At 44.6% G+C, this 15,832-nt stretch overlaps 1 protein-coding gene across 7 annotated transcripts in view; it reads left to right on the top strand.

The window, feature by feature from the left end:
• The window catches only part of FANCC (FA complementation group C), a 280,667-nt gene extending 265,683 nt beyond the window's left edge, over positions 1 to 14,984 (top strand). For all 7 annotated transcript variants that reach the window (XM_054689352.1, XM_054689348.1, XM_037494448.2 and 4 more), the window contains 3 exons: positions 749 to 923; positions 5,491 to 5,697; positions 11,121 to 14,984. In XM_054689352.1, the coding sequence (XP_054545327.1) occupies positions 749 to 923; positions 5,491 to 5,697; positions 11,121 to 11,264 (526 nt within the window). In that variant the 3' untranslated portion in view covers positions 11,265 to 14,984. The remainder of the gene's footprint in view (positions 1 to 748; positions 924 to 5,490; positions 5,698 to 11,120) is intronic.
• The last annotated feature ends 848 nt before the right edge of the window (positions 14,985 to 15,832 follow it).

The following is a 15,832-nucleotide window of genomic DNA, read 5'->3' as shown; positions in this document are numbered from 1 at the left end:
AGTCCTGCCCCATTTTCTTCAGGGGAGATTGTTAAAGTGCTGAGACTGTCACTGTGCTTGATTAATGACTCCATACCTCAAATAGATTCTGTCCTTCAAACAATTATTGTAATTCCACATCCCCAGTGGGACAGGATAGCTTCACAAAATCTTTAATCTTTCAACATTAATCCACATATGATGACAGGAAAGGGTATACAATTCTTACAAAATTTTTAATGCTGAAATGCCAGCCTTTTTTGTCAGAAGAGAAACAGCATGTTTCTGGCTGTGTCCCTCACCACGTCTTCATGTGGCCCCAGGCAGCCCCTCAGTTCTTGCTCTGGAGCTATCTTAGTGGCTGCCTGGTGGCAGGGAGACCTCATACACAGTAGTTGTGCTGTGTACACCACACTGAAGGCAGAGCAGCAATAGCAGGGTCTCCTCTCACATCATTCTTATTGGTCAAGGGCCAAAATCTTCCTTTCTCAAAGACCTGTCCTCACTCAGGGTCCCCGGATGTAAAGCTTTAGAAGATTGACGTCCTTGGGGTACCTGGGGTTTTGAGAGTCTGCCTTTGAAGGTCCTGAGATGGGTTCAGAGTGGCATTCTGAGCTATTCTGAGTTGAACTTGTGCTCTTTACAAGTTGTACTTCAGTGGGTAAGAACAATTTAAGCCAACCATTTGCAAACATTACAGTTGCTCTAAGAAGCGAAAAGAAAAAGAAATCATGTTGTCTGGCTGCCATGTGTTTTGGTTCTGTTCCAGGTCCTACGGAGGCCCCTTTGAGAACTGGTTTTTGTTCATTCACTTTGGAGGATGGGCTGATATTGCGGCTGAGCAGTTGGTGATGTCAGAAGCTGAACCCCCCGAGGCCCTGCTGTGGCTCTTGGCATTCAACTACAGCCCATGTGACGGGAGTCAGCAGAGAGCACAGACCATGGTGGGTGGTGTTTGGGCTTGGTCTTCCAAGTGCTTAGAGGGTCCTTCATGAGGGGCCTGTGCTATGGTTGACTTTTATCTAGCCCCTGCATCCCCAGACACATAAGCACCAAGACTCCCAGATTCCTTGGTTGGGTCAGGGGCAGGGACAGTGAAGCTGGTAGTTGGAGACATTGTCCTGCCTTCACAGAGTTGACTGGAGACAAGCCACCCTGCTGTCCTGGGAAGCACCGTGGAGAGGAGGTTCACCTCTGTCCCAGAGGCCCTCTTGTCTGTTCTTGCTCAGCTACCATGTGTGCCCTCATTGACAGATGGCGCCTGGCCCAGGGGCCTACCCTATGGGACTGCCACACAGGGTCTGAACACTTCTCAGGGCCACTGTCCTCTCTTTGTGATCAGCACCTGGTTGAGTTAGCTTCCATCTTGACTTACTGCTTCTTGGATCAGTTGGCAGATCTTCACATAACTGGCTTTGTGTAGAACTTTTTCTAAAGTGGTCACATGATATTAACCACTTAGCTTCTGAAAATGGACTTGGCTGTTTCCTAAATAACAGAGTAGCTAAGTTCAGAACAGACTAACTGTGGCAAAGACAGTTGTCATTTTGCATGGAATATAATAATTATAGGCAGCAACGCTTTAATTAAAAGCATTGGCACCTCCCTCACAAACATTTATTTGCTGGTTTTAAAAAGTTAAACTGCTGGGCCTCCCCTGGTGGTGCAGTGGTTGAGTGCTGGGCTGAGAAGCTGTCCCCAGCCTCTGCAGTGCTGGTTCCATCTCTGGCAACCAGCGAGGGCCCCACATGGTGCGACAGACCTCTCCTGCCACCCGCTGCTCCCCTCAGCAGTGAACTTCGCCAGTCTGCCTGTTCTGTTCCCCGCTCTGGCTCTAGTGAATTCTCTCACCCTCCCGCGCTTCTGACTGTACCCAGTGCTTGTATAAATAAATAAATCAATCTTTTAAAAAATAAAATATATAAATAAATAAATAATTAAAAAGGTAATAATCTACATGCATATTTGAAGAATGCTGTCTGAAGTAAAAGAGAGCCTTCAGTTTCTTCCCTTTTAAAATATCACATTAAGAAAATAATGTTTTCGGGCCTCCCCGGTGGCGCAGCGGTTGAGCGCTGGGTTGCGAGGCTGCCCGCGGCCTCTGCGGCGCCGGTTCGATCCCCGGCTGCTCCCCGGCCACTGGAGGAGGGTCCCACATGGCGCGCAGACCTCTCCTGCCGCCCGCTGCTCCCCTCAGCGGTGTACTTCGGTCCTTCTGCCTGCTCTGCTCCCCGCTCTGGCTCTGGTGAATTCTCTCGTGCTTCTGACTGTACCCAGTGCTTGTATAAACAAGCAAACAAACAAACAAATAAATAAATAAATACATGCCTCTATTTTTAAAAAAAAAAAAAGAAAATAATGTTTTCATCTTACGTTTTTAAGACTTTATTAATCCTCTCATGAAAAATCTGCATGATCACCACAGATAAAGTCACTGCAGAATCTTGACTGGCCTTTGCAGTCCCCCAACTTTCTTCATTCTGTTCTTGTGTCCTTGTCTTCAGGTCTTTTTCTCATGCAGCCCATGTCTTGCAAGTCTATGTTTGCAGTCATTGTTCTTTGCATCGTCCCAGGAATTGTAAATCATGCCACAGCCAGCTGTCTTGTCACCAACAAAATGGGTTCTGAATCCAAATACAGAAATGACATTTAGGGTGGTCTTATGCATTTTAGTTTTTCCTGAGTTTCTGTCCTAGGCTCTGTTACCTTCCTAGAGTGAAGGGATTCAGTGACTATTTCCACTGAAGCAGTGGGTTTTGGTCACATACTTCTTGTTCCCAATAGTTACTGTGTTGTTCATGATGGTGACAGATATTCAGGCAGCAGGGAGGAAGAGTGTTTTCATCTTAATTTTAATAATTGAAATGGGTAAAGCACTAATGATTTCTTAAGCCCTTGTGTATACCCTTTATATTTGATTATGTGTAACCTAAGTTGGTAGGTTATGTGCTAAATTTCATATTGATCAGAAAATTTGGACCTAACATTCACTTTTGAAGTATACAAAAAAAAGACTTAATTTGTACAAAGTTCTGCATTGGCACATCTTCCTACTGGGTAACTTGGTCCTATTTTTTTTTCTTTAAAATTATGCATAGTTCTTATGCAGTAGAAACTTAGGCACCCAGGGTAAAAATGGATTTGCTCACTCAGCATAGTTTAGTGCTGTGTATCTGTTTACATCCTGTCCTCTCAGAGAGAGCCCACAACCTTGTGACTGAAGTCACACATCACATTTGTGACCCCAGAGTCTCTTCTTCCTGTGTACCCAGCTTGAGGCACTCCTTTGTGTGACATCCCAGGAGTTAACATGACCTAGTTTTATGTAGTTTAACTAGTAATACATCCCTCATGTCCCGCAGGTTGTGTGAGCTTTAATCCCTTTACTGGTCTGTTGGGTACTTGAGAAGCAAACCAAATTACCTTGGAAGTGTTATTTTTGTGAGATGTGATTTAGCTTGACTGTATCTGTGCCTTAGTGGACATAATTAACTCAAAGGTCATGGCTTGGTCCTGATAGTGCTCTGTCAATGTAACTGTTGCCTCTCTCATCTTGAGGTTCAAGAACAGTGAGTCAGCAGAGGTGGCAACGGTAGTTGTCACTGCTGAGACACGTGCCACCTGCATGAAGACTCCACTGTCCTCTGCAAACTGTTTTCTGCAGCCCATGTCATCATCTTTCCTTAACTTTGATTGGCTCATGATACAAATGAAAAATACTGCTATTTATATACCCTTAAGAAAAAGGCTAGGATTCATAATCTTCTAACTATATTGTTCCACTTCTAGGAATTATCCTCTGGAAGAAATTAGAGAGCCATACAAAGATTTGTGTATAGGAATAAAGTCACAACATTGTAATTGGAAATGACCTAAACTTTCAATCATAATAACCCTTGTTATGTAAATTGTGGCATGTTCTAAACTTGGAATGGCATTCTTCCATGAAAAGCCATGTTCTCAAAGAGTATGTACTAGAGATGTGATAAAATGCCTATCAGGCATTGTGGAGAAAAGTTTAAGATATAGAACATTATGCACCTTGAGTGCTGTGTTAATAAGAGATAGAAAAAAAAGCAAGAAGAATGTAAGCCCAGTTACTAATAGTGAGTCTCAATGGATGGTGGAGTTATAGGTCATTTTAGTTTTTTTCTTTCTTTTTTTAAAGCTCAAATGTTCTACAGGGAATATAATTTTTCATAATGCAAGATAAAAAGTAATACTTAGAAAAGAAAGTTTATATTCTCCTGAAAAAACTAGAAAGCATTTACAGTTGTTGACATGTCAGATCGAAGCTTAAGGAAATGGAAGGCATTTGAAGGAAAAGAGAGTCTGGGATGAAATAGGAAGACCAGGTCTAGGGAATATGGAACAAGGGTAGAAGACAAAATTCCAGTCAAGAAGAAAATGGATATGAGGGCTTCCTGTGCCATGGGACTTTGAAAGACCCATTTGGATGGCAAGAAGCTCTGTGACTCCCACAGATGCCACCAGATGAGAGCAGCACAAGAGGAGAGAGGTGGTGTGGGCACAGCCCTCCGGCTGGGGTGCTGGCATTCCCGTGGAAGAGCCACAGGCTGTAGTTTCTCACGGTCTTGTATTGTGGTCAGAACAGCTCACACAGCACTCCCAGTGTCCTGGAGTTTATGACAGATCTCATTGAATAAGCCCTTAACTTCCAGGGAAAAAACTCACACGAAATCCATAAAATTGGTCATGGGAATTCTCAGACTACGCCTAAGTATTCTTTCAAAAATGATGGAACATGAGTTCCATGTGGCATTTTGGAGCTACGACTTTCAGTTTTCACTTTGTTTTCCAAATCACAACTTGGTGTACATTCTTGTAGCAAGCAGAAATCTTAGCATGAAATAAATAATTTTTATGCAAAAGCAACCCACAGATCTATAACAATTACCATTATTATATGGATTCTACAGGCTTGTGACCTGTACTTGAGCTTTAAACATGTAGGAACAGACTGTCCCAGTGTCTAAAACAAAACAAATGCTCTGTGTGTGTGTCTGCGTATGTGTTTCCTCCCCACTCCAAGCCCCCAAAGATAGCAAAAGGCAAAAGGAAAAACCTCTTTCTTATCAGAACACTGGCTCAGCGGAGGTCCGATTGCATGGGGCTTTAATTGATTTGTGGCTATGATAGTGAGCAAGTCTTCAAGGAGCCTTTTGTTCTTTTTTCCCACAATATAAAAATCTGACTACATTCTGCTGAGGACTTTTCTCCATTTCCTTTTATACAAAAAAGGTCAATTCCTGGCATGGTGCCCTGGCTGCTTAGTGAGCAAGACGAAAGAAAGTCAAGAAATTTCCATTACGCCCATGTGGATTTGTGTGGAGCAGTGTGCAAACCCAGACTTAGGCCGCCTCTGTCTGCCCACCTCGGATGCCAGCCCTCGCCTTTCTCTGGGGGTGGTTTCAAAGTACTGAGTAAATCCTAGAACCATCGTGTCCTGACTCCATCCTAATGTCTTGCTATTGCCATGCTACTTCCCAGATGGAGGTGAAAGCAGTCCTTAGCCGTCTTGTGAAGCTGTTCAGAAGTCCTGTCCTCTCAGTCAGCGAGGTGCAGGCAGCAGCTGGAGAGAGCAGAGACGGGGTCCCCAGACTGCCCACGTGTCGACAGCTGATCCGGCACCTCCTCCTGAACTTCTTGCTCTGGGCCCCTGGAGGCCGCTTGATTGCGCAGGAAGTCATCACCCTCGTAAGTCTCCCTCTTGTCTAGTTCCTAGTTCTGAGCACAAGGAGGGGTACCTTCCAAGGAGGGGCCTGGCCTGTGAGGAGTGTGTGTACTTGGATGCTGCCCAAACCTGTACAGACAGGCAGTGAGGCTGACAACTGGGATGGGTCCTTGACCCCGTGCCATACAACACCTACACTTCATAGGAGAGAAACTCTAGGCTCAGAAAAAGGAGGTGACTCCTTCCAGGTCATAGCTTACTAGGCCTCCCATCTCCCAGGTACTATTTTGTCAGTTCTCTTCATCCCTGTGAGAAGTAAGACTTCGGTGAGAATGTGCTCACTGGAGGGGTTCAAAGAATTTCATTTGTTAAATTTTCAAAGTACCAATTACAAAGTATTCCTCCCTAAAGCCCAGACATGAGGGTTAAAGAACAGCCCACATATCAAAACTGAGAAGCATTTTTACATTGGAATAGGCAATGATTTGTCAGAGAATATCACCAAAGTTACAGGCAACAAAGGAAAAAGGTAACATGGATTTCATCAGAATTAACTTTTTTGTATCAAAGGGAACAATCACGAGAGTAAAAAGACAGCTCATGGAATGGGAGAAAAATATTTGGAATTATGTAAGGATTAGTACCCAGGGTACATAGGGAGTTCTTACAACAACAACAAAAAAAAAGACAGTTCAAAAGTGGGCATTTTCCAAAGAAGATATAGAAATGGCCAAGAAGTAGAAATGTTCAACTACATGACCCATTTTAGGGAAATGCAAATCAAAAGCACAAGGAAATACCACTCTGCACCCACTAGGATGGCTATCATAAACAAAACATAGCAAAATGAAAAACAGCAAGTGTTAGTGAGAATGAGGAGAAATTGAACACTTGTACACTTCCAGTCGGCAATATTAGTGGTGCAGCCACTGAGGAAGAGTTTTGTGGTTCATCATAAAGTTAAACATTGGATTACCATATGATCCAGGAAATTCTACTTCTGTGTATATACTCAAAAGTATTAAAAACAGGAACTCAAATGGATATTTCTACATCCATATTCATAGCAGCATTATTCGTAATAGCCAAAGGTGGAAACAAGCAAACATATCCATCAACAGATGACTGAATAAACAAAATGCAGTGTGTATACACAATGGAATATTATTCTGTCTTAAAAAGGAAGTAAATTCTGACACATGCTAAGACATGTATGAACCTCAAAGACATGCCAAGTGAAATAAGCCAGACATTAAAGGACAGATATTATATGAGTCCACTTATATGAGGTACCCATAGTAGTTAATCCATAGAGACAGAAAAATAGGAATTATCAAAGGCTATGGGGGCAAGGGTTAGTTTATATTTAATGGGTACAGAGTTTCACTGGGATGATGAAAAATTTCTAGAAGCGGGTAGTGGCGATAGTTATACATTATAAATTTACTTCATGCCAATGACTTACACTAAAAGATAGTTGAAATAGCACGTTTTATATCTATACAATTAAACTGCTCATTTTTTTAGTAATTTTTTTAATCAGGGTAACATAGGTTTACAACACTGTACATGATTCAAAGGCATAGGCTCATACCTCCTCAGATGCACATTCCTGCACCACATCACACCCTCCACCCAGACATCCTCTACCCTTCACCGTAGTCCATTGTGCACCTACCCCTTTGTTCTCCCTTCTCCCTCCCTCTTGTTTTATCCTCAGTTCCACAGCCAGATTTGTTATTGGCTGGGTTTTGTCTTACTCTTTCTTTCATTTCTCTATATTCTGCATAATGAAACCATCCAGTATTGTCATACTCCTGACTTATTTCATTTAGCATAATCCCCTCCAGTTCTGTGTTGTTGCAAATGGCAAGAGGTAATCTTTTTTCACAGCTGAGTAGTATTTCATTGTGTACTTATTCCACATTTTCTAATCCACTACTTGGTCCTTGGACACTTAGTTTGTTTCCATAACTTGACTATTATAAATAGGGCTACAGTGAACATGGGAGTAAAAAATGCTCATCTTTAAAATAAAAATCATCAAAGCAAATTCAAATCAACACTTTGGCTCTTCAAGTTTTTATTACTTTTATTACTGTTTTTTTTTTACTTTACATATAATATTTACATATAATATACATACAGAAAATGCACACCTGATGAATTTCCACAGATAAAAAATACCCTCTCAACCAGCAACCAAATCAAAAAGGAATACCTCCAGGGTCAGAGGGGTACTCCTGCTGCCATCCAGGGCACCTCTGCTTGAGGGGGGTGTGAACTATGGGCAAGTGGGACTATCAGGAACCTCAGACCCAGTGACCAGGATGCTCTCCTCAGTCCTGGTCAAACAGCCTGTGGAGTGGAGTCCCAGCATCCAACCTGGCAGTCCCCACCTCCGGCAAGCCTGGGCATGGTCAAGAGCAGGAAATGACTGAAACATTGCATGTTGGATGTTTTCTCCTTCAGGGCCCACCCTACCTCAATGATCTGTGGCATGCTTTTAAAAAATACACACCTCACTTCCCAGTGTATTTCGGGTGGAGAATTTAGTAGGTGAGAGCTCAAAAATGTCTGTATGCCATAGAACTTTCTTTCTGGCCAGGTGTAAGTAAGTTGTAATAACCACCTTTCTGGTAATCAGGGTCAAAATTGGTGGGTATTAGTCATGTTGACAGTTTGAATCCTTGATATAATGTAAAGACCACTTTGGTCTTCATGCCCAAAATGTATAACCTCAGTCTAATCATGAGAAAGACAAGTGAAAAACCCTAAGTGAAGGGCATTTAACAAAATACCTGACCAGTGCTCCACAAAACTGTTAAGCTCATCCAAAACAGGGAACATCTGAGAAACCATCACAGCCAAGAAAAGCCTAAGGAGACATGATGACTAAATATAACGTATCTTGGATGAGATTCTCAGGCAGAAGAAGGACATCAAAGGAAAACTGAGGAGATCAGAATACAGTCTGACCACTAGTCAATTAGGTATCTGTTGGCTAGTTGTGGCACATATACCATACAAATGTTAGATGTTGTTGATTGGGGGGAAGTGGGGGAGGGGGGAATCAGATTTTTGTATTGTCTTCAATACAATTATAAATCTAAATCTGCTCTAAAGTTACTTTTAAAAATCAACAGCAGGCACTTTTGAATCATGAAAGTGTTGGAAGCATTTTTGTTGCCTGACCTCTAACCTCCTGCCCATGCCCCTCCTGCTCCTCTTATTTCCTTTCTCCCTGGAGTGGATAAGCAGGCCCACACTAGAGCTCACCCTGTTCCTAGACCAGGGATGTCAGAACAAAATCCAGAGAAAGCTCCTTGGAGATACCCACATCTCCCTGTTATTCCAACCACATTTCCATTCATTCCAGGGAAACAGTCCACATTCAAAGTGGACCATCCACAAGACTCACTGCAGAGGAGCTGCTGTGAATGAGTTGCTAGAGCTCGGCAGGAAGTTTAAGTCTGCTGCCTGTGCTGGGTAGCTGTTTCCCCAACACAGTTCAATCCCAGCCACGCATCCACACTGCTCACCTGCACCTGAGCTTGGAGGCAAGAACACTCCAGTGCATCTGCCATTACACTTTGTTAAGTAAGCTCAGCTGCACAAAATTCACCCTGGTGTTCATCTTTATGTACTGGTCTCCAGTGGGTAGGTGCTGCCATCTGTGCATCTTGAATCCATAACAGCTGAGAGTGTCTCCTGTAGATGCCATCCTTGCAGATGTTCTGAAGCGGTTTCTACGAGTGTATCAGCCTTCCTAACTCAAGGCTTCCTGTGGTAGCCAAAGGACAGACTGACAGCACCCCAGCTAATACACAGGACAGATGGGCAGAGCCCTCTGCGAGCTGCCGACCTTTTATGTCCTTCCCCCCTACCCTGCCTGGTGGCCAGACGGTGGCAGTGTTGGCTTGGTGGGAGAAAGGCTTTGGCTTCACTCCCCATAGGACCCTCACCCTGAGCTTGTTTCTCTCTCCCTCACCTTTTGTCTTCTGTTACTGGGCCACAGCAATAACAGCCAAAAGTTAGCAAGAATCTGAAATCTAGGTATAGTTCTTGAAGCCAAAATGAACTTAACCCCTACACGACACACCTCAGCCAGGCCTGCAAGGAACTGGGTTACTGCCCTTGGCTGCAGTGAGGTAAACTTTAAACGTGCCTGGAGACCTGGACTGGAGTTGAACTGGCCTGTGGAGAAGATGCGACCTGCAGTCACTAGTCATGGCCACACTGCTCTGCTGCTGACTTGGTCGGCCCAGGACCACATGGAGCGGGAGGCTGAGTCTCCTCTGGAAGACATGCCAGGAGGGGAACATTATTTTGTCCACAAAGAATGGAGATTGATTCTGACGAAGGTCATCAACAGCATCTGTGATTTCTTAGCAAAAACCAAGTGATGGTGATACGCTGAGAGCCACGGAGAGCCCAGCGGACTGGCATCTGCCCCCCATCCCCACCAGCAGAGCCCCACTTGGCTCTCGAGGTTGCTTGCAGTATTGTACAGTCAGCTGCTGTCAGAGTGTCTCTGATCTGGAGTCAGAAGGTGATGACCCAGGAGGGAAGGGTCTCCTGGGCTATAGAACTCTTAAGTCCTCAGACCAGGATGGTCCTTGGGGAACTGGGGTGGTCGGTGAACCTACCAGAATGACCCAACTTAGAGAGGGAGTTGCTGCTGGCTTTGGGCTGCTGAGGCTGAACACTGATTCTGGGGTCAGCATAAACTCACATACACAAAAACAAGTCGACTACTCTCAAAAAACATAGGTCTTCTTAATATACTTGTGTCTAAAAATTCACAGTCAGTTCTTCATGATGCTGAATTGTGAACTTCTCACCCTTTCGCTCAACCAAAATTCTTAGGAAAGTACTTATAGGCTCCAGTGACCAAGAATGCCCAAAGGCTGTATTTACCAGAACTAAGAATGCCTGTGTTTCCTGCTTTCCTATGAGAATCAGGTGTTAAAACATTAGGTGCCTCTGAAAAAAAACAAGTGGGCCTGGCCGTTCACCCGAGATTGCCATTTTTAAAGCTGCTGTGTGAAAACAGGTGGCATTTCCCCCCCAGCATTTCCAGTTCCCATGTTAGGGCAACCTTCTGCGAAAAGTCAATCCACTGCACGTTCATTTTCCTTGGCTCCTCATAGCAGAATCCCAGGCGTATGACAGTCGTCCAAGCTTGTCTGTAGTCCCCATGAGTGTGAGTCTCAAGCCATTTGTCGGGAGAGAGAGAGAGCAGGAGATGACTGCTCACTGGAATGCTGACCTCTGAGAATGAACTTGCCTTGCTAATCACCTTGAAAATAAAACTAGAGCCATTTGGAGTTAACAGAATGAGGCTGCTTTTCGGGGATGGGATGGTTATGGTTGGTCCACTGGATAGGCGGATGCATCTGTCAGGAAAGTGTTTGATCTGCTTTCTCTTCTGTTCTTATTGCAGATGGCTCACACCGATGCGATAACCCATGAGATTATTGGCTTTCTCGACCAGACCATAAACAGATGGGATCATCTTTCTGTGGAAGCACCTGAGTCAAGAAAACTAGCCAGAGAGCTTCTTATAGCCCTGCGTGGGCAAGTGTAGCCCAGGAAGGTATAGCTGCCATGCCTTGCCGAGGCCACAAGACGAAATAATGAGATGGCCTCTTATAGCCACAAGTCAGTGGAATGAGAGCCTCTCTGAGTTCTGAGAATAAGCCAGAGGTCTCTTCTGGACACCTGGGAGTAGGTATTTTACAGTGTGCGAAGATTTGTTAAAAACTAAGATTTCTTCCTTAATGACATGATTATTCCTTCAGATCCCCTGTACCTACTCAGCCCAGGAAGTTAATCAGAGAATCATGAGAGAAAAGGCTTGGATGAAAGAACAGACTGTTATTTCCCTTTTCCCTCATATCAAGTCAAGATGTCCAATTACTATTTGAATGTTTCAAAGTCTTTGGATCAAGACATTTAGAAAGCAATCAATTTAGAAAGCAGCTTAGCCCTTTTCCATAGATTTCTTAAGAAATCAGGAAATTGTCACTAATTCTTTTAACCACAGGGATTTCTCTATGAGATTCGTCATCAGGAGAGTCAGGATCCCTCAAGTTTCCCTTGAGCTCTCTTCTGAACAGCCAAGGAGAAATAGCCTAGTGACAAGTGGGGGTGACAGGCCCCCACTTATATATCAGGCACATGCACTAGCCCTGCCGTGGAGAGCAACCCAGAATAGCACTGACATCAAGCCAGTCCTGGAACTGATTTTGCTTTATACTCTAGACTGCTACCAAATAAGCTCATGTTACTTCCTGACTGACAGGAGCAGGAATAGGACGTGTTCAGGAAACATTAAAAGAGATGATTTATCAGTTGTCTCATGAACTGAAATGAGATTTGGAAATTTTCAGTAAAGACTTGGTAATCCCAAGGTTAATACTTAGTTTGTATCAGTTGAACATAATTTTTTTCCTTTCAGGCTCATTCTTCTATTGATGGTATGCTCTTTTGTGTATATTCTTTTTGTCAAGTGAGTTAAGACTTTTATGTCCCCTTCAGTTTAAGTGTTAGTAATTTCTGAATCTTCCTCAGGTTTAGCTCCTGTTTGAGGTATGAGTAAAGTTTGGTTGGATTATAGCGGGAGCTTTTAGGGGAATTACTGGTTTCGGTGTTATGGCCGTGCTTATGGCTCTACCTGAAGATGCGGATAATTCCAAGAACTTTTCACCTTTTGGGCTGTCTTTTGAGAAGTTACAGTATGAAAGGTGTACTGATAGTTTGTTGCAGCTACCATCCATCCCCATTACCACTTTCATATGCTTCACTGGAGTTGAGAACATCTCCCCTGTGTTGATCTTTGCTATGGAAGCTGTGACCAACCTATATGGACATGAAGAACAGGGCACATTTTGGTTGCAGGGAGAGACCCCTAAAGCAGGTACCCATGATTCAGACCTCTCTGTGGAGGGTGTGCCCATGTGGAAATCATTCACACTGTACATCACAACAAACAGTGAAAACAATATGGTGGCCTCACCTTAGAGTGCTGAAGCTCCATTTCCGGAAGATTTCTTCCTGACATGACTTGACTTCAACTTGTTTGCAGTAGTTCCCATTTCCTTACAAAGCCCTTAAGCTCTCCCAGGCTTTCAACATCTAAGCCTACGGAACTTTAGTCTTCATCCCAGTGAATTCCCAGCAGCCAGGTAGTTCCTATGACTTACGTGACCCCTCACTGTCCATGCAGACTTCTATCAAGGGGCTGCAGGCACTGGTTTGCTTACTGATTGGACTTTCTCCCCTTGTATTTTCCCACCTTGATAAAAGAGAGTGGTGCTCAACCAATGGGCAAAAAAAATGAAAGTGTCACCAGAGAAAGCTGTCCCCTAAATGAGATGAGCAGCTACACAGCCTGCCACTGGCCCTTAGTACGAGCACATGCTAACTCCATAGAAGAGTTTACTCCATCACATTCCCTTCATTCTTGTGAGGGCTGAGGAATCCCCCACAAGGCCAGATGGAGGGCAGTGCATTGGGGAAGTGGAAGCAACATTCTTAAAAAATCAAAAGAGACAGATACCTGCACTTCCTTGACTCCTGAGTGATCCCACACCCAGACCCTGGTCAGGGCAGAAGTATCAATATTTATAAACTACCTCCTTTCCATCTTGGTATTTTAGGAAAGTTGAACACATGAGTTTAGTTTTTTGAAAGAAATGCAAAGTGGGGGAGTCCTGCTAAAAAAATGGGCCCTGATGAAAATACATCAAGGCACTGGGGGAAGAGCCGGGAAGGCCATCAAGGCCACTGAGTCTTCCCCCACTGGAAAACCCAGAGCACCCAGTGGGGCTGCGTGTCAGGCGGGGCTGTATCTAGGATTTGCCATAGCAGGTTCTTATCAACACACGGTGCCTGTGCTAGGTTCAACCAGCAGAACAGCCAGTGAACAGTGGCTTCAGCAACGATGACACCTGATGGTCTTGGATGCAGAAACCCAGAAAGCTGGCTAATTAAGTCACACAGCAGCCTCATGCCCTGGGTTGACTTCACTAAGGTCACCTGGCTTTCCTCTCTGAGGTTGAAAGAACACTGCCAAGTTCAGGCTTTGCCAACAGCATCCAATAGAATGAAAAGAACAACTGAGTCCCCCTTGTCACCCCCTACTCTGCCCCGCGGCATGTTGGCTGAACTGCCCATAGCAGAGTTGGCGTCCTGCCTCCCTGACAGGCCAAGGCCAGAATGTTAATGAGGCTGGAGCTTCAGGCCTTTCTCTGCCTGGCTCTTTCCAAGACCCTGGAGAAGCCCCTAGTAAGGCATGCCCGCGGTCATTTGTTAAATTTGTAAGAAGAATTTTAACTGCAACTGCAAAGATAAGTCTCTGTGCCCTCCTCCCACCTGCCTTCACATTGGGTGTCACAGGGCAGCCATAAGCACCCCCAGGATCTGACTGAGGAATCTGAATGCACAGTGGTTTGGCCTGCATTTCCTCGGGCGCCCGTGTAGCTCACCGTCATGTCAGAGCCCAGTGCGGTGACTGCAGCACCCGGCAAAGCCACCGCTCCCAGAACAAAGCTGCAGGGCCAGTGACTGTGGCACCACAGAAGCATGGCTTGTGCCCCCCACCCCGAGGAATGTGGGGTGTGCGAGAGATAATGCAGGGACTGAGGGGAAATCCTTCCAAATCATACAGCTGGTGGCTGGGATGAACTTGACAGAGGTTTTCAAGAGATCTGATAGCAATACACAGATTTTACATTGCCAAAAAAGGCTGTGAAGTGGAGACATTTTTCTAAAGTCTCAATAAGTTTTTGCTAAAGTGCAATTATTTTTCTCTTCCTTCTGTAGAAAATATGTAAAAGCAACGAACAAGAAACTATATATATTTTTTATATATATAAAATCACTGTCTTAAAAAAGGGGGGTCAAAAAGGAAAGAACCCAAAACTAGAGGGAAGAAAGGCCTATCACCCTAATGCACACAGACATTATGACACTTGTGGAAATTTAGCTTTTTTAATTTTGTCATTTAATGTTTTTTCATTCTAAATAAAAAGTCATGTTGCACCTAATTTTGTATTCACATTAAATATTACCTTTCTCATAAAAAGCTTCCATCTACTCCCCAGTTATGGAAACTGCAGATCATACAAAACCTAGATCATCTGCCTCTAGAAAAGATCAATGATAGGTGATCTGTGGCCTGGGGCTCTTGCCATCAGATACCTAACAACTGAGGCTCCATTTCCACAGAGGGGGTGACCATAGGGGAGACAGTCAACAGGGCAGTCTCCAATGCATTATATACCAAATGAAATGCTACACACACACACACACACACACACACACACACGTTTTGTATATTGTATTTTTTTTTCTGTGAACCAGACTTAAATATTTCCACATAGTGTAACTTGAATTGTTCTGTCCCCATTTCTGAAGAGAGAATTTGGTGACACGGCCAGCACCCTCTTGCCCACTCTGCTGCTGTTTCAACCATGGTCCCTGTGCCCAGGTTCCCCAGAGCCCCTGGGCATCTTGGAAGAAGGAATCCACCCTGTTAGAGCTGTCGCCTATAGGCCCCCAGCTGACCCTGGTTATACTGCAGCCTGACAGCTAGCTTGGACGTCTAGCCCCTCACTGCTTCCCGCCAGGGGCAATGAAGACCTCGACTGTGTCCAGAGGCCTCTGAGAAAGAGGTGGCGAGTAGATAAGAGGTTTCTGCAGAAGCCCCTGGGGCAGCCTTGCTTTAGTGCATCACCAGCCTTTGTCCACTCAGCCTGTCTGCCTGTCGTGGCACAGGGTGCTGGCCCCAAACAGGAAGCGTCCAGAGGACAGGAGAAGCCACCATGTGAGGAGTGAAAACCAAAACACAGGCACTGATGGGGAGCTGGGGAGTCAGCAGACACGCTAGACAGTTAAGGAAAATCCAAACCCAGCCCATCCTACGTTGCTCAGAGGGCCGGGGAGGCACTGCATTGTTTGCATAGCGAGAACCAGTGAGGAATCCACATTGATTTTGCTTCCAAAGAAGAGAAATGAATTTTAACTGTTGCTGTCTCTGTCTTTCTGTTCTTCCCTTTCAAGTTGTTACCACCCCCATCCATTACCCCTACTCCCCACCTCCACCCCTGTGCTGGAAGTGGGTTTTGACGTGGACTCCATGGCCAAACAACT

This window comes from Talpa occidentalis, unplaced genomic scaffold (assembly GCF_014898055.3).
Source record: "Talpa occidentalis isolate TD23 unplaced genomic scaffold, MPIMG_talOcc4v2.1 talOcc4.7, whole genome shotgun sequence".
Classification (NCBI taxonomy): Eukaryota; Metazoa; Chordata; class Mammalia; order Eulipotyphla; family Talpidae; genus Talpa; species Talpa occidentalis.
This window is presented reverse-complemented; position numbering and strand designations above follow the sequence as displayed.